Source organism: Phyllobates terribilis, unplaced genomic scaffold (assembly GCF_046119375.1).
Source record: "Phyllobates terribilis strain yellow unplaced genomic scaffold, ASM4611937v1 Scaffold_13__5_contigs__length_258822181, whole genome shotgun sequence".
NCBI lineage: Eukaryota > Metazoa > Chordata > Amphibia > Anura > Dendrobatidae > Phyllobates > Phyllobates terribilis.
In genome coordinates this window covers 169804464-169826932 of record NW_027362773.1, presented here as the reverse complement: position 1 = coordinate 169826932, position 22469 = coordinate 169804464, and the positions used below count along the sequence as shown (strand labels likewise).

The following is a 22469-nucleotide window of genomic DNA, read 5'->3' as shown; positions in this document are numbered from 1 at the left end:
TTGTGGATCTAGCCTTCATTGATATTGATACTCTGTGTTGTGGATCTAGCCTTCATTGATATTGATACTCTGTGTTGTGGATCTAGCCTTCATTGATATTGATACTCTGTGTTTGTGGATCTAGCCTTCATTCATATTGATACTCTGTGTTGTGGATCGAGCCTTCATTGATATTGATACTCTGTGTTGTGGATCGAGCCTTCATTGATATTGATACTCTGTGTTGTGGATCGAGCCTTCATTGATATTGATACTCTGTTTGTGGATCTAGCCTTCATTGATATTGATACTCTGTGTTGTGGATCGAGCCTTCATTGATATTGATACTCTGTGTTGTGGATCTAGCCTTCATTGATATTGATACTCTGTGTTGTGGATCTAGCCTTCATTGATATTGATACTCTGTGTTGTGGATCTTACCTTCATTGATATTGATACTCTGTGTTGTGGATCGAGCCTTCATTGATATTGATACTCTGTGTTGTGGATTGAGCCTTCATTGATATTGATACTCTGTGTTGTGGATCTAGCCTTCATTGATATTGATACTCTGTGTTGTGGATCGAGCCTTCATTGATATTGATACTCTGTGTTGTGGATCGAGCCTTCATTGATAATGATACTCTGTGTTGTGGATCTTGCCTTCATTGATATTGATACTCTGTGTTGTGGATCTAGCCTTCATTGATATTGATACTCTGTGTTGTGGATCGAGCCTTCATTGATATTGATACTCTGTGTTGTGGATCTAGCCTTCATTGATATTGATACTCTGTGTTGTGGATCTTGCCTTCATTGATATTGATACTCTGTGTTGTGGATCGAGCCTTCATTGATATTGATACTCTGTGTTGTGGATCTAGCCTTCATTGATATTGATACTCTGTGTTGTGGATCGAGCCTTCATTGATATTGATACTCTGTTGTGGATCTTGCCTTCATTGATAATGATACTCTGTGTTGTTGATCTAGCCTTCATTGATAATGATACTCTGTGTTGTGGATCTAGCCTTCATTGATATTGATACTCTGTGTTGTGGATCTAGCCTTCATTGATAATGATACTCTGTGTTGTGGATCTAGCCTTCATTGATAATGATACTGTGTTGTGGATCGAGCCTTCATTGATAATGATACTCTGTGTTGTGGATCGAGCCTTCATTGATATTGATACTCTGTGTTGTGGATCGAGCCTTCATTGATATTGATACTCTGTGTTGTGGATCTAGCCTTCATTGATATTGATACTCTGTGTTGTGGATCTAGCCTTCATTGATATTGATACTCTGTGTTGTGGATCGAGCCTTCATTGATAATGATACTCTGTGTTGTGGATCGAGCCTTCATTGATATTGATACTCTGTGTTGTGGATCTAGCCTTCATTGATATTGATACTCTGTGTTGTGGATCTAGCCTTCATTGATATTGATACTCTGTGTTGTGGATCTAGCCTTCATTGATATTGATACTCTGTGTTGTGGATCGAGCCTTCATTGATATTGATACTCTGTGTTGTGGATCGAGCCTTCATTGATATTGATACTCTGTGTTGTGGATCTAGCCTTCATTGATAATGATACTCTGTGTTGTGGATCTAGCCTTCATTGATATTGATACTCTGTGTTGTGGATCTAGCCTTCATTGATATTGATACTCTGTGTTGTGGATCTAGCCTTCATTGATATTGATACTCTGTGTTGTGGATCTAGCCTTCATTGATATTGATACTCTGTGTTGTGGATCGAGCCTTCATTGATATTGATACTCTGTGTTGTGGATCTAGCCTTCATTGATAATGATACTCTGTGTTGTGGATCGAGCCTTCATTGATATTGATACTCTGTGTTGTTGATCTAGCCTTCATTGATAATGATACTCTGTGTTGTGGATCGAGCCTTCATTGATATTGATACTCTGTGTTGTGGATCTAGCCTTCATTGATATTGATACTCTGTGTTGTGGATCTAGCCTTCATTGATATTGATACTCTGTGTTGTGGATCGAGCCTTCATTGATATTGATACTCTGTGTTGTGGATCTAGCCTTCATTGATAATGATACTCTGTGTTGTGGATCTAGCCTTCATTGATAATGATACTGTGTTGTGGATCGAGCCTTCATTGATATTGATACTCTGTGTTGTTGATCTAGCCTTCATTGATAATGATACTCTGTGTTGTGGATCGAGCCTTCATTGATATTGATACTCTGTGTTGTGGATCTAGCCTTCATTGATATTGATACTCTGTGTTGTGGATCTAGCCTTCATTGATAATGATACTCTGTGTTGTGGATCTAGCCTTCATTGATAATGATACTCTGTGTTGTGGATCGAGCCTTCATTGATATTGATACTCTGTGTTGTGGATCTAGCCTTCATTGATATTGATACTCTGTGTTGTGGATCGAGCCTTCATTGATAATGATACTCTGTGTTGTGGATCTAGCCTTCATTGATATTGATACTCTGTGTTGTGGATCTAGCCTTCATTGATATTGATACTCTGTGTTGTGGATCTAGCCTTCATTGATAATGATACTCTGTGTTGTGGATCTAGCCTTCATTGATATTGATACTCTGTGTTGTGGATCGAGCCTTCATTGATATTGATACTCTGTGTTGTGGATCTAGCCTTCATTGATATTGATACTCTGTGTTGTGGATCTAGCCTTCATTGATATTGATACTCTGTGTTGTGGATCTAGCCTTCATTGATATTGATACTCTGTGTTGTGGATCGAGCCTTCATTGATAATGATACTCTGTGTTGTGGATCTAGCCTTCATTGATATTGATACTCTGTGTTGTGGATCTAGCCTTCATTGATATTGATACTCTGTGTTGTGGATCGAGCCTTCATTGATAATGATACTCTGTGTTGTGGATCTAGCCTTCATTGATATTGATACTCTGTGTTGTGGATCTAGCCTTCATTGATATTGATACTCTGTGTTGTGGATCGAGCCTTCATTGATATTGATACTCTGTGTTGTGGATCTAGCCTTCATTGATATTAATACTCTGTGTTGTGGATCTAGCCTTCATTGATATTGATACTCTGTGTTGTGGATCGAGCCTTCATTGATAATGATACTCTGTGTTGTGGATCGAGCCTTCATTGATAATGATACTCTGTGTTGTGGATCGAGCCTTCATTGATATTGATACTCTGTGTTGTGGATCGAGCCTTCATTGATATTGATACTCTGTGTTGTGGATCTAGCCTTCATTGATATTGATACTCTGTGTTGTGGATCTAGCCTTCATTGATACATGCAGAGAATACGGAGCAGCTGCTTCTCTGCTGGGCGATGTTTGGGATTCCTGCGGACCCTCATTAGTCCTGACTGCTTTCTGGCCTTGTGAGTGAGACATTGTATAGATCTATATATATATAATTAGTAGATGTAACTTTGCATCTTTCCTTCGTTTCCTTGAATCCTCCGTAGTGATGCGCAGATGAAAGGGAACACAATCCATGTAGTTGATAATTAGTCCTGTCTGATTGTAAATAGCCTTATCTTGTCTGTCTTTTATCCCGGGATTCCATGCTAGGAAGCAGCGGAGCGATAATTCAGCATTATTCCCGCCTCGGTGCACTAATCGCTTAAAGAGTAGCAAAAACCCTGCTCTGAGTGCCACGAGGTTCCTTGCAGCCTCCTGGCTCGAGGCAAAGTCCCCGCTACAGCAGCATCCAGATGTCAGGAGTAATGTGCAGAGCCCGGCTGCAGCACACGACTCTGTTCCAGTCTGCTCCAACATCTGTCCGATCTGCTGCTCTGCAACCTGCTGGATGAGAAGTACAGCCTGTAAAGCCGCACATCCATTATGTCTGTCACATTGTCCTGCTCCATGCGCTACCTGCGCCCACACGGCTCCTGAGCAGTCATTAGGTTTATGAGCCCAGTGCAGGGTTTGTTCTTCACAGGACAGTACCTCGTTCCTCATTAATGTGACATGATGACTGCACGAAGCAGACCACGGTGCAGCAGACCACGCTGCAGCAGCCCGGGACCCGCTAAGTACCTGCTGCCGGCGCCAAGATAAATGGGCGATAACAAGAATGATGTATCTGGAAAACTCCACAGGGAAGGATACAGGAAAAGTATATCTTCGTATCATGTTAGCCAGTAGATAGAAAAATGTTACAATCTGAGAGTCCTCAGTCGTTGATACCTTTTCATGGTGAACTGAAAAGATGATAAATGGCAGCTCTGGAGATGCCTGAGGCCTGACGAAGAGACCGGAGGAGGCTGCACAGCAGCCAATTTGTTCCATCTTTTCAGTTTGCCAATAAAAGGGATCAACCACGGAGGAATCTCAGATTGTAGTATTGCGATGAGCTCTCCTGTGATGAACCCTCCGGTGATGAACCCTCCGGTGATGAGCCCTCCTGTGATGATCCCTCCTGTGATGAACCCTCCTGTGATGAGCCCTGCTGTGATGAGCCCTCCTGTGATGAACCCTCCTGTGATGAACCCTCCTGTGATGAGCCCTCCTGTGATGAGCCCTCCTGTGATGAGCCCTCCTGTGATGAGCCCTCCTGTGATGAGCCATCTTGTGATGAGGCCTCCTGTGATGAACCCTCCTGTGATGAACCCTCCTGTGATGAGCCCTTCTGTGATGAGCCCTCCTGTGATGAGCCCTTCTGTGATGAGCCCTCCTGTGATGATCCCTCCTGTGATGAACCCTCCTGTGAGGAACCCTCCGGTGATGAACCCTCCTGTGATGAACTCTCCTGTGATGAACTCTCCTGTGATGAACCCTCCTGTGATGAACATTCCTGTGATGAGCCCTCCTGTGATGAACTCTCCTGTGATGAGCCCTCCTGTGATGAACATTCCTGTGATGAGCCCTCCTGTGATGAACCCTCCTGTGGTGATCCCTCCGGTGATGAACATTCCCGTGATGAGCCCTCCTGTGATGAGCCCTCCTGTGATGAGCCCTCCTGTGATGATCCCTCCTGTGATGAGCCCTCCTGCGATGAGCCCTTCTGCGATGAGCCCTCCTGTGATGAGCCCTCCTGTGATGAGCCCTCCTGTGATGAACCCTCCTGTGATGAGGCCTCCTGTGATGAACCCTTCTGTGATGAGCCCTCCTGTGATGAGCCCTCCTGTGATGAGCCCTCCTGTGATGAGGCCTCCTGTGATGAACCCTCCTGTGATGAGCCCTCCTGTGATGAACATTCCTGTGATGATCCCTCCTGTGATGAGCCCTTCTGTGATGAGCCCTTCTGTGATGAGCCCTCCTGTGATGAGCCCTCCTGTGATGAACCCTCCTGTGATGAATCCTCCTGTGATGAGCCCTCCTGTGATGAGCCCTCCTGTGATGAGCCCTCCTGTGATGAGCCCTTCTGTGATGAGCCCTCCTGTGATGAGCCCTCCTGTGATGAGCCCTCCTGTGATGAGCCCTCCTGTGATGAACCCTCCTGTGATGAGCCCTCCTGTGATGAGCCCTCCTGCGATGAACCCTCCTGCGATGAACCCTCCTGCGATGAGCCCTCCTGTGATGAGCCCTTCTGTGATGAGCCCTCCTGCGGTTATCCCTTCTCCGATGAGCCCTCCTGCGATGAACCCTCCTGCGATGAACCCTCCTGCGATGAAAGCTCCTGCGATGAGCCCTCCTGCGATGAGCCCTCCTGTGATGAGCCCTTCTGTGATGAGCCCTCCTGCGGTTATCCCTTCTCCGATGAGCCCTCCTGCGATGAGCCCTCCTGCGATGAACCCTCCTGCGATGAGCCCTCCTGCGATGAGCCCTCCTGCGATGAGCCCTCCTGCGATGAGCCCTCCTGCGATGAACCCTCCTGCGATGAGCCCTCCTGCGATGAGCCCTCCTGCGATGAGCCCTCCTGCGATGAGCCCTCCTGCGATGAGCCCTCCTGCGATGAATCCTCCTGTGATGAGCCCTCCTGTGATGAGCCCTCCTGTGATGAGCCCTCCTGTGATGAGCCCTCCTTTGATGAGCCCTCCTGTGATGAGCCCTCCTGTGATGAACCCTCCTGTGATGAGCCCTCCTGTGATGAGCCCTCCTGTGATGAACCCTCCTGTGATGAGCCCTCCTGTGATGAGCCCTCCTGTGATGAACCCTCCTGTGATGAGCCCTCCTGTGATGAGCCCTCCTGTGATGAGCCCTCCTGTGATGAACCCTCCTGTGATGAACCCTTCTGTGATGAGCCCTCCTGTGATGAGCCCTGCCCTATGGGTGGGAGAGAAGGTCAGACAGGCGTCAGTGATAAACCAAATAGTGGGGTGTCCAGCACATCGGAGGAGACTCATGGGGGAGACACAATGTCACAGACATTTTCAGTGTAAGGTAAATATTTTCCCATTTCTGCCCTTTACTGTAAAATCTAAACTATGTGAGAAGCGATCCCTGCGGAGACACATTATCCCCGTATGTAGAGGACAAGCCTCGCTCAATCATGTACGAGGCCATTACAGCCAGAAACAGTCGAGTGGACTCTCCACATGAGGCTGCTTGTAAATTGTCTTTTCCACGCTCCCTACGATAACCCTCCCGTGAGGACAGTGTGAGAGAATTTAGGTAAACTGGTGCCAATTAGAAGGAGTAGCCGGGGCCACACAATTCACCTCTCACTGTGATCCAATGGGAAGAAACGAGCGCGGCTGGCCTAATGATAGCCACTTACAGGGAGGCTTGAGGATGGCATTTAACCCCACTCTCCTGTCATCTTCCTGCCACATTTGCACTAGGGGGTCCCAAATAAATCACTGTAGCTTGGAACATGTGTCATCTGTTGTCAGCTTAGTATTAAATCTAGAGTTCACTCAATACGCAGACCCTGAGATGAATCTACAGATGGGGTGCAGCTAATCTCATCTCCGGGGGGCTGTACACACTGCTACTAGATCTCTACTGAGAATCCTGGGTAAAGGGTGACTCCGCAACTTATCTGCTGATCACCAATTCTAAAGATGCCTTATCAATACCAGATCAATGGGGGTCCAGCACCTCCACCGATCAGCTGCTCTTTGTGCCTTCCCGCTGTTAGCAGCTGTGGAGCTGAGCAGCTCATCTCTGCGTAGTGTCCGGGTGGGTACAGCAGATCCACTGTGTGTAGACGGGCAGTGTCCGGGTGGGTACAGCAGATCCACTGTGTGTAGACGGGCAGTGTCCGGGTGGGTACAGCAGATCCACTGTGTGTAGACGGGCAGTGTCCGGGTGGGTACAGCAGGTCCACTGTGTGTAGACGGGCAGTGTCCGGGTGGGTACAGCAGATCCACTGTGTGTAGGCGAGCAGTGTCCGGGCAGGTACAACAGATCCACTGTGTGTAGACGGGCAGTGTCTGGGCGGGTACAGCAGATCCACTGTGTGTAGACGGGCAGTGTCTGGGTGGGTACAGCAGATCCACTGTGTGTAGACGGGCAGTGTCCGGGTGGGTACAGCAGATCCACTGTGTGTAGACGGGCAGTGTCCGGGTGGGTACAGCAGATCCACTGTGTGTAGACGGGCAGTGTCCGGGTGGGTACAGCAGATCCACTGTGTGTAGACGGGCAGTGTCTGGGCGGGTACAGCAGATCCACTGTGTGTAGACGGGCAGTGTCCGGGCGGGTACAGGAGATCCACTGTGTGTAGACGGGCAGTGTCCGGGCGGGTACAGCAGATCCACTGTGTGTAGACGGGCAGTGTCCGGGCGGGTACAGGAGATCCACTGTGTGTAGACGGGCAGTGTCCGGGCAGGTACAGCAGATCCACTGTGTGTAGACGGGCAGTGTCCGGGCGGGTACAGGAGATCCACTGTGTGTAGACGGGCAGTGTCCGGGCGGGTACAGCAGATCCACTGTGTGTAGACGGGCAGTGTCTGGGTGGGTACAGCAGATCCACTGTGTGTAGACGGGCAGTGTCCGGGTGGGTACAGCAGATCCACTGTGTGTAGACGGGCAGTGTCCGGGTGGGTACAGCAGATCCACTGTGTGTAGACGGGCAGTGTCCGGGCGGGTACAGCAGATCCACTGTGTGTAGACGGGCAGTGTCTGGGCGGGTACAGCAGATCCACTGTGTGTAGACGGGCAGTGTCCTGGCGGGTACAGGAGATCCACTGTGTGTAGACGGGCAGTGTCCGGGCGGGTACAGCAGATCCACTGTGTGTAGACGGGCAGTGTCCGGATGGATTCAGCAGATCCACTCTATGTAGATGGGCAGTGTCCAGGTGGGTACAGCAGATCCACTGTGTGTAGACGGGCAGTGTCCGGGCGGGTACAGCAGATCCACTGTGTGTAGACGGGCAGTGTCCAGGTGGGTACAGCAGATCCACTGTGTGTAGACAGGCAGTGTCCGGGCAGGTACAGCAGATCCACTGTGTGTAGACGGGCAGTGTCCGGATGGATTCAGCAGATCCACTCTATGTAGATGGGCAGTGTCCAGGTGGGTACAGCAGATCCACTGTGTGTAGACGGGCAGTGTCCGGGCGGGTACAGCAGATCCACTGTGTGTAGACGGGCAGTGTCCAGGTGGGTACAGCAGATCCACTGTGTGTAGACAGGCAGTGTCCGGGCAGGTACAGCAGATCCACTGTGTGTAGACGGGCAGTGTCCGGGCGGGTACAGCAGATCCACTGTGTGTAGATGGGCAGTGTCCGGGCGGGTACAGCAGATCCACTGTGTGTAGATGGGCAGTGTCCGGATGGGTACAGCAGATCCACTGTGTGTAGATGGGCAGTGTCCGGGTGGGTACAGCAGATCCACTCTATGTAGATGGGCAGTGTCCGGGCGGGTACAGCAGATCTACTCTATCCATGCAGGCGGGCAGTGTCCGGGCGGGTACAGCAGATCCACTGTGTGTAGATGGGCAGCGTCCGGGCGGGTACAGCAGATCCACTGTGTGTAGATGGGCAGTGTCTGGGTGGGTACAGCAGATCCACTCTATGCAGGCGGGCAGTGTCCTGGTGGGTACAGCAGATCCACTGTGTGTAGATGGGCAGCGTCCCGGCGGTTACAGCAGATCTACTCTATCCATGCAGGCGGGCAGTGTCCGGGTGGGGACGCCGCACCAGTCATGGGGCTCTGAACGGCTAACATCGGCAGCTGATCACAGGGGTGTCGGAGCCCTATGCCTTTGAATAGGTCAACAGTATAAAAGAAGTGGAACAACCCTTTAAATAACAAATTGTGGACCAAATGCACAATTTTGGTTCTTGCGGTTTCCATCAGTTCCACTTGTCCATTAGTTTAAAATGTGTTGATAAACTCATCTGCCACAATAGATTGTGGTTGAGTTTTTGTGCAGGGTGGTGGAGCAGGATGTCCGTCATGGCTGGTCAGCATCTGGCATCTTCCCGTACCTGACCTAATTCCATTCCTTAGCATGATTTAGGATGGGCAGCTACATTGGCACAATGGACGGTCCAACCTCATCACCGTCACACTTAAGAAATCTGCCACAGACTCGCCCAAAGTGATTGTGTGCGTCTATGGCACGTAGGTTATTTGAGAGGTGGGGGCTGTTTCTCTGTGCGGACCCTCATATAGGCCAGGCAATGCCCTTTCATGTGGAAATCAACAGTCTGCATTGAGTCCAGGTGGTGGGTCCTCCACACTGCGGGCAGGGATGAGGGTTTTGTGAGGAGGCTTCTTGATGTATACGTGAAGTGAACAGTCCAATACACTATGGCGGAGGGGAGTGTAAGCGCCATGGTGGGTGCAGCCGCAGTGACGTGGATACAGTGCATGGTCGGCCTGGTCAGTCTGCAGTTTCCGCTTACATCTGCCCCTCTTGTCCCGAGTGCTGGTTAACCCCTCGTTTCCTGGCTGCAGGGACTGATCGGGGACAGAGTTAATCCTCGCCGCTCACTATTATTTCAGTTGCCTGACATTACGGTTGGGTAAAAGCATTTAAGTGCGTCTCAGCATCATTAAGAGTGGCAGCTCCGCCGGAGCGAGCACATTACACACACAGCATTGAGGAAATTAATTTTCTTCAATAAAGTCATTTTTAAGCCTCATATATTTCCCAATCTAAACATATGTCACCGATTCATAAACAGAATAAATGGATGAAAATAATCCATTACTGATGTGCTGACACATGGAGACGCTTTCATTAGAAACGCCGGGGACCATCCTGAGCGCGGCCTGATTGTGGAGGCAACGCGCCCACCACTTAATAGTCAACAAGACGACAGGTACATCCTTCAGTCGTGCCGCCCGCCCGCTAACATCACCGACATTAACCCCTGCTAACAAATGGCTTTTATATGACACAGAGAGCCGTCTATAGACTCTGCCGACACTCTGCCAGCGCGGCACAGGAGATCCATCCGCCACACTGTGTCACTTCATACAATCATATTTCTTGATAAAAGGCCGCCTCGCAACATTGTAGTTATTTAAAGGCCCCATTTCCATGGCTGACACATTACACACAACCTTTCTTCAGGCGCATCACTCATGTGAGTCTCTTAGTGGCTGCGATAAAACAGCTGAGGAAAGCGAATGTCAGCGGCCGCCGGGAATTTATGTGGATGAGGAAATGCGCTGCCCTCGCCCCTGGATATTTATTAGCCCCCACAACCTTCCTGTGGATGGGCCGAGGGTCCAATAATAACCCGCGGGCATGAGCTGTGCAGGTGCTAACAACATGGCACTTTCAAGGTTGTAGTGCACAACTGATGGGTCAATGTTCCAGATGGGAGATTATCGCGGCCTCCTATTGCCGAGGTGTCCTCACACCCGAGATGGCTGTCGGCCAACCACTATCCCTGCCAACACCCATATACATGCATACTCAGATGAGCATACTTGTATTTTAGGGAGAATGGAGGTATCTGCTGCCGGACCCTCTGTTCCTTACATGCCCCTCTTGCAGCCTCATCCTTCCCTGAAAATAAAAGGATCCTGTATTGAAATGTAACATTCCCAAATGTTCAGAAGGCTGCCATATACATAACAGGTTCAGCTGACATTTACCTAAGGTGTGTTGGGGCCTTAAAGGGAACCTGTCGCATCTCCAAACGCTATTAACCTGCAGATACGAGGACAATTTGCAGGTTAATAGCGTTCTACAGCCTAGAAGTAGCCGCACTGAGAGCATGGTTGGTGTGGCTTCAATCACCGCTCAGTACATAGTGAGCGGCAGCTGTAACCACGCCCAGCACTGACTGATAGCCGGACCAGCACTGACTGATAGCCGGACCAGCACTGACTGATAGCCGGACCAGCACTAACTGATAGCCGGACCAGCACTGACTGATAGCCGGACCAGCACTGACTGATAGACGGACCAGCACTGACTGATAGCCGGACCAGCACTAACTGATAGCCGGACCAGCACTGACTGATAGCCGGACCAGCACTGACTGATAGCCGGACCAGCACTAACTGATAGCCGGACCAGCACTGACTGATAGCCGGACCAGCACTGACTGATAGACGGACCAGCACTGACTGATAGCCGGACCAGCACTAACTGATAGCCGGACCAGCACTGACTGATAGCCGCACCAGCACTGACTGATAGCCGCACCAGCACTGACTGATAGCCGGACCAGCACTGACTGATAGCCGGACCAGCACTAACTGATAGCCGGACCAGCACTGACTGATAGCCGGACCAGCACTGACTGATAGCCGGACCAGCACTGACTGATAGCCGGACCAGCACTAACTGATAGCCGGACCAGCACTGACTGATAGCCGGACCAGCACTGACTGATAGACGGACCAGCACTGACTGATAGCCGGACCAGCACTAACTGATAGCCGGACCAGCACTGACTGATAGCCGCACCAGCACTGACTGATAGCCGGACCAGCACTGACTGATAGCCGGACCAGCACTAACTGATAGCCGGACCAGCACTGAATGATAGCCGGACCAGCACTGACTGATAGCCGGACCAGCACTGACTGATAGCCGCACCAGCACTGACTGATAGCCGCACCAGCACTAACTGATAGCCGGACCAGCACTGACTGATAGCCGGACCAGCACTGAATGATAGCCGGACCAGCACTGAATGATAGCCGGACCAGCACTGACTGACAGCCGGACCAGCACTGACTGATAGCCGGACCAGCACTGATTGATAGCCGCACCAGCACTGACTGATAGCCGGACCAGCACTGACTGATAGCCGGACCAGCACTAACTGATAGCCGGACCAGCACTGAATGATAGCCGGACCAGCACTGAATGATAGCCGGACCAGCACTGACTGATAGCCGCACCAGCACTGACTGATAGCCGGACCAGCACTGACTGATAGCCGGACCAGCACTGACTGATAGCCGGACCAGCACTGAATGATAGCCGGACCGGCACTGACTGATAGCCGGACCAGCACTGAATGATAGCCGGGCCAGCACTGATTGATAGCCGGGCCAGCACTGACTGATAGCCGGACCAGCACTGACTGATAGCCGGACCAGCACTGACTGATAGCTGGACCAGCACTGAATGATAGCCGGACCAGCACTGACTGACAGCCGGACCAGCACTGACTGATAGCCGGGCCAGCACTGATTGATAGCCGGACCAGCACTGATTGATAGCCGGACCAGCACTGACTGATAGCCGGACCAGCACTGACTGATAGCCGGACCAGCACTGACTGATAGCCGGACCAGCACTGACTGATAGCCAGATCAGCACTGACGGATAGCCGGGCCAGCACTGACTGATAGCCGGACCAGCACTGACTGATAGCCAGACCAGCACTGACTGATAGCCGGGCCAGCACTGACTGATAGCCGGACCAGCACTGACTGATAGCCAGATCAGCACTGACTGATAGCCAGACCAGCACTGACTGATAGCCGGATGAGCACTGACTGACAGCCGGACCAGCACTGAAGCCACACCTCTATGACAGAAAGCTAGAGGCTGCGGGGAGGAATAAAGTTAATTTCCTCCCCGCAGACCCCACATAGCTTTAGAACATGATTAACCCCAGATCTGCAAGTTAATAGCATTTTTTGACAAGAAAGGTACCCTTTAAGACCTCTTTCACACATCCAGATATTTCCGGTACTGTAAAAACCAGTACCGGAGATATCTGTGATACATGTGGCAATTGTTTACTGCCCGTGTCCCGCATCAGTATCACACGTACCAGCGCTTGGGAATCAGTGGTACAGTTAGCGCTGTTCTCAAACGCCAGGTGCTGAACGCTGCCCTCCTCATTGTCACCTGCCAGTGCAGGTATCAGTGCTAGCAAGGGACAATGAAGCAAGGAACAATGATGAGAGTAGTAGTATTCTGCTCCCGCTGTGTCCTGGTGTAAAAATAAGAATAAAATAAAAAAATTCTTATACTCACCTGTCCTAACATGTCCCCCGCTGTAATCCACCTGAACACTCACGCCGAGGAGCCTGGGAGAATGACTCGCTGCAGCGAGCGGGCCTCGGAGCTGCGCTCAGCGAGCGGTGTCTTATAACTCACTGAGCTCAGCGCAGCTCCGGGGCCCGCTCACTGCAGCAAGTCATTCTCCCCGGCGTCAGCGGTCAGGTGGATTACAGTGGGGGACATCTTCGGACAGGTAAGTATAAGGATTTTTTTATTTTATTCTTATTTTTACACCAGGGCACAGCGGGAGCAGAATATTACTCTCATCATTGTTCCTTGTTAGCGCTGATCGCTGCGCCGGCAGGGGACAATGATGAGGGCAGCGTTCAGCACCCGGCGCTTGGGAACAGCGCTAACTGTACCGCTGATTCCCAGGCGCCGGTACGTGTCACACTGATGACACACGGATGTCATCTATGTGTCATCACTGTGCACGGATGCGGGACGTTTTGTGGCCCGTGCTGTGAGAAAAAAATGGACATGTCAGCGTGTTTTGCCAACGGACACAAGGTCTGTGGAAACACACGGAAACAAGGTCACTGACATGTGCACAGACCCATTCAAATCTACGTGTGTCAGTGTCTCCAGTACGTCTGGAAATTGACACCACACGTACTCAAAATACTGACGTGTGAAAGGCGCATAAGCGGATACAGTGCTTCACATACATCGTGCTGCGAGATGATGCTCTGAAGTGGACTTCCCTGCTTAGGGTGCATTTACACCTAAAGATAATCATGTCCGAGGCTTCTTCCCAACGCTCGTTTCACAATTATCTTGCTATATAAACAGGATACAGATCACCTAATGAACGAGTAAGACCCTCCTTCAACGAGTGAAATGATCTTTTGTGCAGGGCAAAAGATCATCGTTCTCAGCGGAGCATCTTCCTGTGTAACCAGGACTCGCAGTGCGGAGAAGAGCGGCAGCCTGTGTGCACTGAGCGATCTCGCTCCGGCCACATCGCTTACTTTGGTCTGCCTTTGTAAACAGGCGACTAAATGACTGCTGATCAGTAATTGTTTAGTGCCGTCGTTCTTATGAATGGACCCTTATGCTCTCTGTTTATTAGATTTGTCTTAACAACTTGACCCTTCAGGATCGGCTCTATATATCACCTGGAAATGAGTTGCATTTTGTGGCTGAAGCCCTTTATGAAAGGTAAATCCTCTGATCATGAGCTGAATATCCAACTATAAATAGGATCCTCAGTCCTCTTCATCCACTGAAAGTGGCGGACAGCATCGTCTGCTGCTTCCCACAGTGTGGTACACGTATAGCCCGATAGCAGCGCACGGAAAGACGAAAGCAGCCGTTGTCAGGTGAATGTTCTGTGATGTATCCCAGGGAGGTGCTGCACTCTCTGAGCGTTATCACAGGGGATCGTTCCCAGGGAGGTGCTGCACTCTCTGAGCGTTATCACAGGGGATCGTTCCCAGGGAGGTGCTGCGCTCTATTTGGTATCCCACGGGATTGTTCCCAGAGAGGTGCTGCGCTCTGTTTGGTATCCCACGGGATCGTTCCCAGGGAGGTGCTGCGCTCTGTTTGGTATCCCACGGGATCGTTCCCAGGGAGGTGCTGCGCTCTGTTTGGTATCCCATGGGATCGTTCCCAGGGAGGTGCTGCGCTCTGTTTGGTATCCCACGGGATCGTTCCCAGGGAGGTGCTGCGCTCTGTTTGGTATCCCACGGGATCGTTCCCAGGGAGGTGCTGCGCTCTGTTTGGTATCCCACGGGAATATTCCCAGGGAGGTGCTGTGCTCTGTTTGGTATCCCAAGGGATCGTTCCCAGGGAGGTGCTGCGCTCTGTTTGGTATCCCACGGGAATGTTCCCAGGGAGGTGCTGCGCTCTGTTTAGTATCCCACGGGATCGTTCCCAGGGAGGTGCTGCGCTCTGTTTGGTATCCCACGGGATCGTTCCCAGGGAGGTGCTGCACTCTGTTTGGTATCCCATGGGAATGTTCCCAGGGAGGTGCTGCGCTCTGTTTGGTATCCCACGGGATTGTTCCCAGGGAGGTGCTGCGCTCTGTTTGGTATCCCACGGGATCGTTCCCAGGGAGGTGCTGTGCTCTGTTTGGTATCCCACGGGATCGTTCCCAGGGAGGTGCTGCGCTCTGTTTGGTATCCCACGGGATCGTTCCCAGGGAGATGCTGCGCTCTGTTTAGTATCCCACGGGATCGTTCCCAGGGAGGTGCTGTGCTCTGTTTGATATCCCACGGGATCGTTCCCAGGGAGGTGCTGTGCTCTGTTTGGTATCCCACGGGATCGTTCCCAGGGACGTGCTGTGCTCTGTTTGGTATCCCACGGGATCGTTCCCAGGGAGGTGCTGCGCTCTGTTTGGTATCCCACGGGAATGTTCCCAGGGAGGTGCTGTGCTCTGTTTGGTATCCCACGGGATCGTTCCCAGGGAGGTGCTGCGCTCTGTTTGGTATCCCACGGGAATGTTCCCAGGGAGGTACTGTGCTCTGTTTGGTATCCCACGGGATCGTTCCCAGGGAGGTGCTGTGCTCTGTTTGGTATCCCACGGGAATGTTCCCAGGGAGGTGCTGCGCTCTGTTTGGTATCCCACGGGATTGTTCCCAGGGAGGTGCTGCGCTCTGTTTGGTATCCCACGGGATCGTTCCCAGGGAGGTGCTGCGCTTTGTTTGGTATCCCACGGGATCGTTCCCAGGGAGATGCTGCGCTCTGTTTAGTATCCCACGGGATCATTCCCAGGGAGATGATGCGCTCTGTTTGGTATCCCACGGGATCGTTCCCAGGGAGGTGCTGCGCTCTGTTTGGTAGCTCACGGGATCGTTCCCAGGGAGGTGCTGTGCTCTGTTTGATATCCCACGGGATTGTTCCCAGGGACGTGCTGTGCTCTGTTTGGTATCCCACGGGATCGTTCCCAGGGAGGTGCTGCGCTCTGTTTGGTATCCCACGGGAATGTTCCCAGGGAGGTGCTGTGCTCTGTTTGGTATCCCACGAGATCGTTCCCAGGGAGGTGCTGCGCTCTGTTTGGTATCCCACGGGAATGTTCCCAGGGAGGTACTGTGCTCTGTTTGGTATCCCACGGGATCGTTCCCAGGGAGATGCTGCGCTCTGTTTAGTATCCCACGGGATCATTCCCAGGGAGATGCTGCGCTCTGTTTGGTATCCCACGGGATCGTTCCCAGGGAGGTGCTGCGCTCTGTTTGGTATCTCACGGGATCGTTCCCAGGGAGGTGCTGTGCTCTGTTTGATATCCCACGGGATCGTTCCCAGGGAGGTGCTGTGCTCTGTTTGGTATCCCACGGGATCGTTCCCAGGGAGGTGCTGCGCTCTGTTTGGTATCCCACGGGAATGTTCCCAGGGAGGTACTGTGCTCTGTTTGGTATCCCACGGGATCGTTCCCAGGGAGATGCTGCGCTCTGTTTAGTATCCCACGGGATCGTTCCCAGGGAGGTTCTGCGCTCTGTTTGGTATCCCACGGGATCATTCCCAGGGAGGTGCTGCGCTCTGTTTGGTATCCCACGGGAACATTCCCAGGGAGGTGCTGCGCTTTGTTTGGTATCCCACAGGATCGTTCCCAGGGAGGTGCTGCGCTCTGTTTGGTAAACCACGGGATCGTTCCCAGGGAGGTGCTGTGCTCTGTTTAGTATCCCACGGGATCGTTCCCAGGGAGGTGCTGCGCTCTGTTTGGTATCCCACGGGATCATTCCCAGGGAGGTGCTGCGCTCTGTTTGGTATCCCACGGGATCGTTCCCAGGGAGGTGCTGCGCTTTGTTTGGTATCCCACAGGATCGTTCCCAGGGAGGTGCTGCGCTCTGTTTGGTATCCCACGGGAATGTTCCCAGGGAGGTGCTGTGCTCTGTTTGGTATCCCACGGGATCGTTCCCAGGGAGGTGCTGCGCTCTGTTTGGTATCCCACGGGAATGTTCCCAGGGAGGTGCTGCGCTCTGTTTGGTATCCCACGGGAACGTTCCCAGGGAGGTGCTGCGCTCTGTTTAGTATCCAACGGGAACGTTCCCAGGGAGGTGCTGCGCTGTTTGGTATCCCACGGGATCATTCCCAGGGAGGTGCTGCGCTTTGTTTGGTATCCCACAGGATCGTTCCCAGGGAGGTGCTGCGCTCTGTTTGGTATCCCACGGGAACGTTCCCAGGGAGGTGCTGCGCTCTGTTTGGTATCCCACGGGAACGTTCCCAGGGAGGTGCTGCGCTCTGTTTAGTATCCAACGGGATCGTTCCCAGGGAGGTGCTGTGCTCTGTTTAGTATCCCACGGGATCGTTCCCAGGGAGGTGCTACGCTTTCTTTGCGTTATCACATGGGATCGGCACTCGTATGAGGAAAAACTGAGTTATTACAAATGAGAAGAAAGACGCAGGGCAAAAATAAAGGCCGTGCACTCCCAACAGTTTAGAAATTACCGGTTGGACAATTTTCAAGAATTAAGAGAAATTGCTCTGTCCATGATGATTATAAACTTGAGGCCAGGGACTTGTCCTCCAGATTTCGGGAACAAGGATATCCCAAATCTGTAATCTCCAAGGCACATCAAAGGATCCTTGTAAGATCTTGTGGATCCCTCTTACAGCCTCGTGTTAGAACGGAAGACTTTCAAATTAGATTCATTACAAGGTTCAATAATCAATGGGGCCAGCTCAATGAGTTACTTCATAGGCACTGGAATATCCCTAAAACAGACAGGTGCGTATCTGGTCTAATACCCGAGAGACCGCTCGTTACAGCTAGACGTGCACTTAGTCTGAAGGATAAACTTGTAAGGAGTCATTATACACGTCCCACGTATAGTACTTCTGGAGGACACGGGTCAGAGGCTCCTATCCCTGTGCTGATTGTTCTGTATGCCCACACTTTTTTGCCAGGAAAAACTTTTATCAATCCGGTTGATAATCAACAGTACCCTCAGGGATTCTGTTAACTGTAGAACATCTGATGTGATCTATGGCCTCAAATGTACCTGCCCCAAAATATATGTGGGACAAACCTCCCAGGAACTGTGAAGGAGAGTGCAACAGCGCATCTCCAACATCCATCGCGGAGAACAAGATTTGAAGAAAGGTCAGACGATTACGACCGTATTATCTCATTTTCATTCTGCTAATCCAAGATATCTGCATGTGGTGGGTCTACAAAAAATACAGCCTAACTTCCGTAAAACAGACTACACTAGTGCCCTTCTGAGATCAGAATCTAGACGGATATTCCAGATTGATTCTGTTGCCCCCAAGGGAATTAATGAGGATCTGTCATTTACGGGGTACCTCAATTAAAATCCTTACAGTCCCTATTGCCATCATTTCTATTCTGTTCATATACCTATATCCATCTGTACGATTTTGGCCTCCCTTTTTATTCTTTATTTTTTTGTTCACTTTTTCCTCTAGTTTTTACTTAATTATTTTATATATATATTTTTTTCTCCCATCAATTTCTTTGTTTCCTGATGGTAGGTATATATCTGCTCCATGTTGTCTTTTGTCTTGTATAATTGTCACATACCATTGTCTACACTATGGGTGTCATTGGGATTATGGTCCTCATTATTATTTATGTACTTTTGTGTCGTCATGTTGATTCATTTACATGTCTTGTATATATATTTCTTACGTTATGTGGATTGATTTACATGTCATTGGGTTTGTTGTTGTTTTCTGTACCCCCTATGTCCATTTTTATGTTTTCTTGAAGCTTCATACTGTTTTTTTGTGGCTGACGCGCCACTTCCGATTTGTGTTCCACCAAGCCATTGAGTGGAAGGCATACTTACCGGATCTTAGGGACTATATATTATTTTGGAGCCTTGACACAGAGCGCTTGCGTTGTATCTGCTTGCGCTTCACCGCATTCAAAGTTACATCTGTACATTGTTTGTTTTGTTTTTAACAATCTTTTGCACCTCTTTGTTTGTTGATATTGTTAATAAAGATTTTTTGCTACTTTTCTAAACTGTTGGGAGTGCACGGCCTTTGTTTTTGCCCTGCGTCTTTCTTCTCATTTGCACTAGTGTAGCTCTATGTGGGACCTCTGTAGCACCCCTCCATATATAATTGATAATCATTTAGCTGTGCCTGCCTAATATTTGGATTTTTGCCTAGAAAAACTGAGGTCTGAATGAGTCTTTAGATACAGCGGGTCAGCAGATAGTGTTGTACATTGTATGATTAGATACTCCACGCAGGACACAGTATCACATGATAATCACCCGTCATAGGCTTAGATACAGACACTCAGTAGACAGTATTACACCCAATATACTTAGATGCAGGGGTACTGTATTTCAGTGCTCTGCAATTCTTCACTATATGGTAGAGACCTATACAATTTTTAGATTTATGAACACAATTTCAAAGTTTCAGTAACTACTGACACATTCCAGGACAGTAGGGAGTAGCTGCAATTGATCTGGCACAATCAGAGGACAGATAACATGGGTGACCAGAACCTCTCAGCAGCGCTTCCCCTTCCCCCAGTTAAGGTTTGCTTTGTATCCCTCATGCTTTGCACATACCTGGAGCTGTAAGGGGCTGAGTCCAGAGGCGGCAGCAGCTGCCATTGATGATGGAATGAACTGCACGGGATAGTTATCACCTGTGAGGAAAACAATAGGGACAGGTTCAGACACTGAGCAGAGAACAGCACACATGTGGAAACACATCCCGTCCCTGCACCAAAACATCTGCACAGACAGTGAAGTGCACTGGTAACACTGACCTGGGCCAGGATGAGCCGAGCACAACCGGAGCGGTATTATAATGGGCAGGATGAGCCGAGCACACCCGGAGCAGTATTATAATGGCCAGGAAGGAGCCGAGCACAACTGGAGCAGTATTATAATGGCCAGGAAGGAGCCGAGCACACCCGGAGCAGTATTATAATGGCCAGGAAGGAGCCGAGCACAACCGGAGCAGTATTATAATGGCCAGTAAGGAGCCGAGCACAACCGGAGCGGTATTATAATGGCCAGGAAGGAGCCGAGCACAACAGGAGCGGTATTATAATGGCCAGGAAGGAGCCGAGCACACCCGGAGCAGTATTATAATGGCCAGGAAGGAGCCGAGCACAACTGGAGCAGTATTATAATGGCCAGGAAGGAGCCGAGCACACCCGGAGCAGTATTATAATGGCCAGGAAGGAGCCGAGCACAACCGGAGCAGTATTATAATGGCCAGTAAGGAGCCGAGCACAACCGGAGCGGTATTATAATGGCCAGGAAGGAGCTGAGCACAACCGGAGCGGTATTATAATGGCCAGGAAGGAGCCGAGCACACCCGGAGCAGTATTATAATGGCCAGGAAGGAGCCGAGCACAACTGGAGCAGTATTATAATGGCCAGGAAGGAGCCGAGCACAACCGGAGCAGTATTATAATGGCCAGGAAGGAGCCGAGCACAACCGGAGCAGTATTATAATGCCAGGAAGGAGCCGAGCACAACCGGAGCAGTATTATAATGGCCAGGATGAGCTGAGCACAACCGGAGCAGTATTATAATGGCCAGGAAGGAGCTGAGCACAACCGGAGCAGTATTATAATGACCAGGAAGGAGCCGAGCACAACCGGAGCAGTATTATAATGGCCAAGAAGGAGCTGAGCACAACCGGAGCAGGATTATAATGGCCAAGAAGGAGCCGAGCTCAACCGGAGCAGTATTATAATGGCCAGGATGAGACGAGCACAACCGGAGCAGTATTATAATGGCCAGGATGAGACGAGCACAACCGGAGCAGTATTATAATGCCCAGGAAGGAGCTGAGCACAACCGGAGCAGTATTATAATGGCCAAGAAGGAGCCGAGCTCAACCGGAGCAGTATTATAATGGCCAGGATGAGACGAGCACAACCGTAGCAGTATTATAATGGCCAGTAAGGAGCCGAGCACAACCGGAGCGGTATTATAATGGCCAGGATGAGCCGAGCACAACTGGAGCAGTATTATAATGGCCAGGATGAGCCGAGCACAACCGGAGCAGTATTATAATGGCCAGGAAGGAGCCGAGCACAACCGGAGCAGTATTATAATGGCCAGGATGAGCCGAGCACAACCGGAGCAGTATTATAATGGCCAGGATGAGCCGAGCACAACCGAGCAGTATTATAATGGCCAAAAAGGAGCCGAGCACAACCGGAGCAGTATTATAATGGCCAAGAAGGAGCCGAGCACAACCGGAGCAGTGTTATAATGGCCAGGAAGGAGCCGAGCACAACCGGAGCAGTATTATAATGGCCAGGAAGGAGCCGAGCACAACCGGAGCGGTATTATAATGGCCAGGATGAGTCGAGCACAACCGGAGCAGTATTATAATGGCCAAAAAGGAGCCGAGCACAACCGGAGCAGTATTATAATGGCCAGGATGAGCCGAGCACAACAGGAGCAGTATTATAATGGCCAGGAAGGATCCGAGCACAACCGGAGCAGTATTATAATGGCCAGGATGAGCCGAGCACAACTGGAGCAGTATTATAATGGCCAGGAAGGAGCCGAGCACAACCGGAGCAGTATTATAATGGCCAGGATGAGCCGAGCACAACCGGAGCAGTATTATAATGGCCAGGAAGGAGCCGAGCACACCCGGAGCAGTATTATAATGGCCAGGAAGGAGCCGAGCACAACTGGAGCAGTATTATAATGGCCAGGAAGGAGCCGAGCACAACCGGAGCAGTATTATAATGGCCAGGATGAGCTGAGCACAACCGGAGCAGTATTATAATGGCCAGGAAGGAGCCGAGCACACCCGGAGCAGTATTATAATGGCCAGGAAGGAGCCGAGCACAACTGGAGCAGTATTATAATGGCCAGGAAGGAGCCGAGCACAACCGGAGCAGTATTATAATGACCAGGAAGGAGCCGAGCACAACCGGAGCAGTATTATAATGGCCAGGATGAGCCGAGCACAACCGGAGCAGTATTATAATGCCCAGGAAGGAGCTGAGCACAACCGGAGCGGTATTATAATGGCCAGGAAGGAGCCGAGCACAACCGGAGCAGTATTATAATGGCCAGGAAGGAGCCGAGCACAACCGGAGCAGTATTATAATGGCCAGGAAGGAGCCGAGCACAACCGGAGCAGTATTATAATGGCCAGGAAGGAGCCGAGCACAACCGGAGCAGTATTATAATGACCAGGAAGGAGCCGAGCACAACCGGAGCAGTATTATAATAGCCAGGATGAGCCGAGCACAACCA

The 22469-nt window shown here is 50.6% G+C and overlaps 1 protein-coding gene across 2 annotated transcripts in view; it reads right to left on the bottom strand.

Moving 5' to 3' along the window:
* The window catches only part of LOC141174229 (transcription factor Sox-6), a 185761-nt gene that overhangs the window by 125830 nt on the left and 37462 nt on the right, over positions 1-22469 (bottom strand). For both annotated transcript variants that reach the window (XM_073659052.1, XM_073659053.1), the window contains exon 2: positions 19797-19876. In XM_073659052.1, the coding sequence (XP_073515153.1) occupies positions 19797-19876 (80 nt within the window). The remainder of the gene's footprint in view (positions 1-19796; positions 19877-22469) is intronic.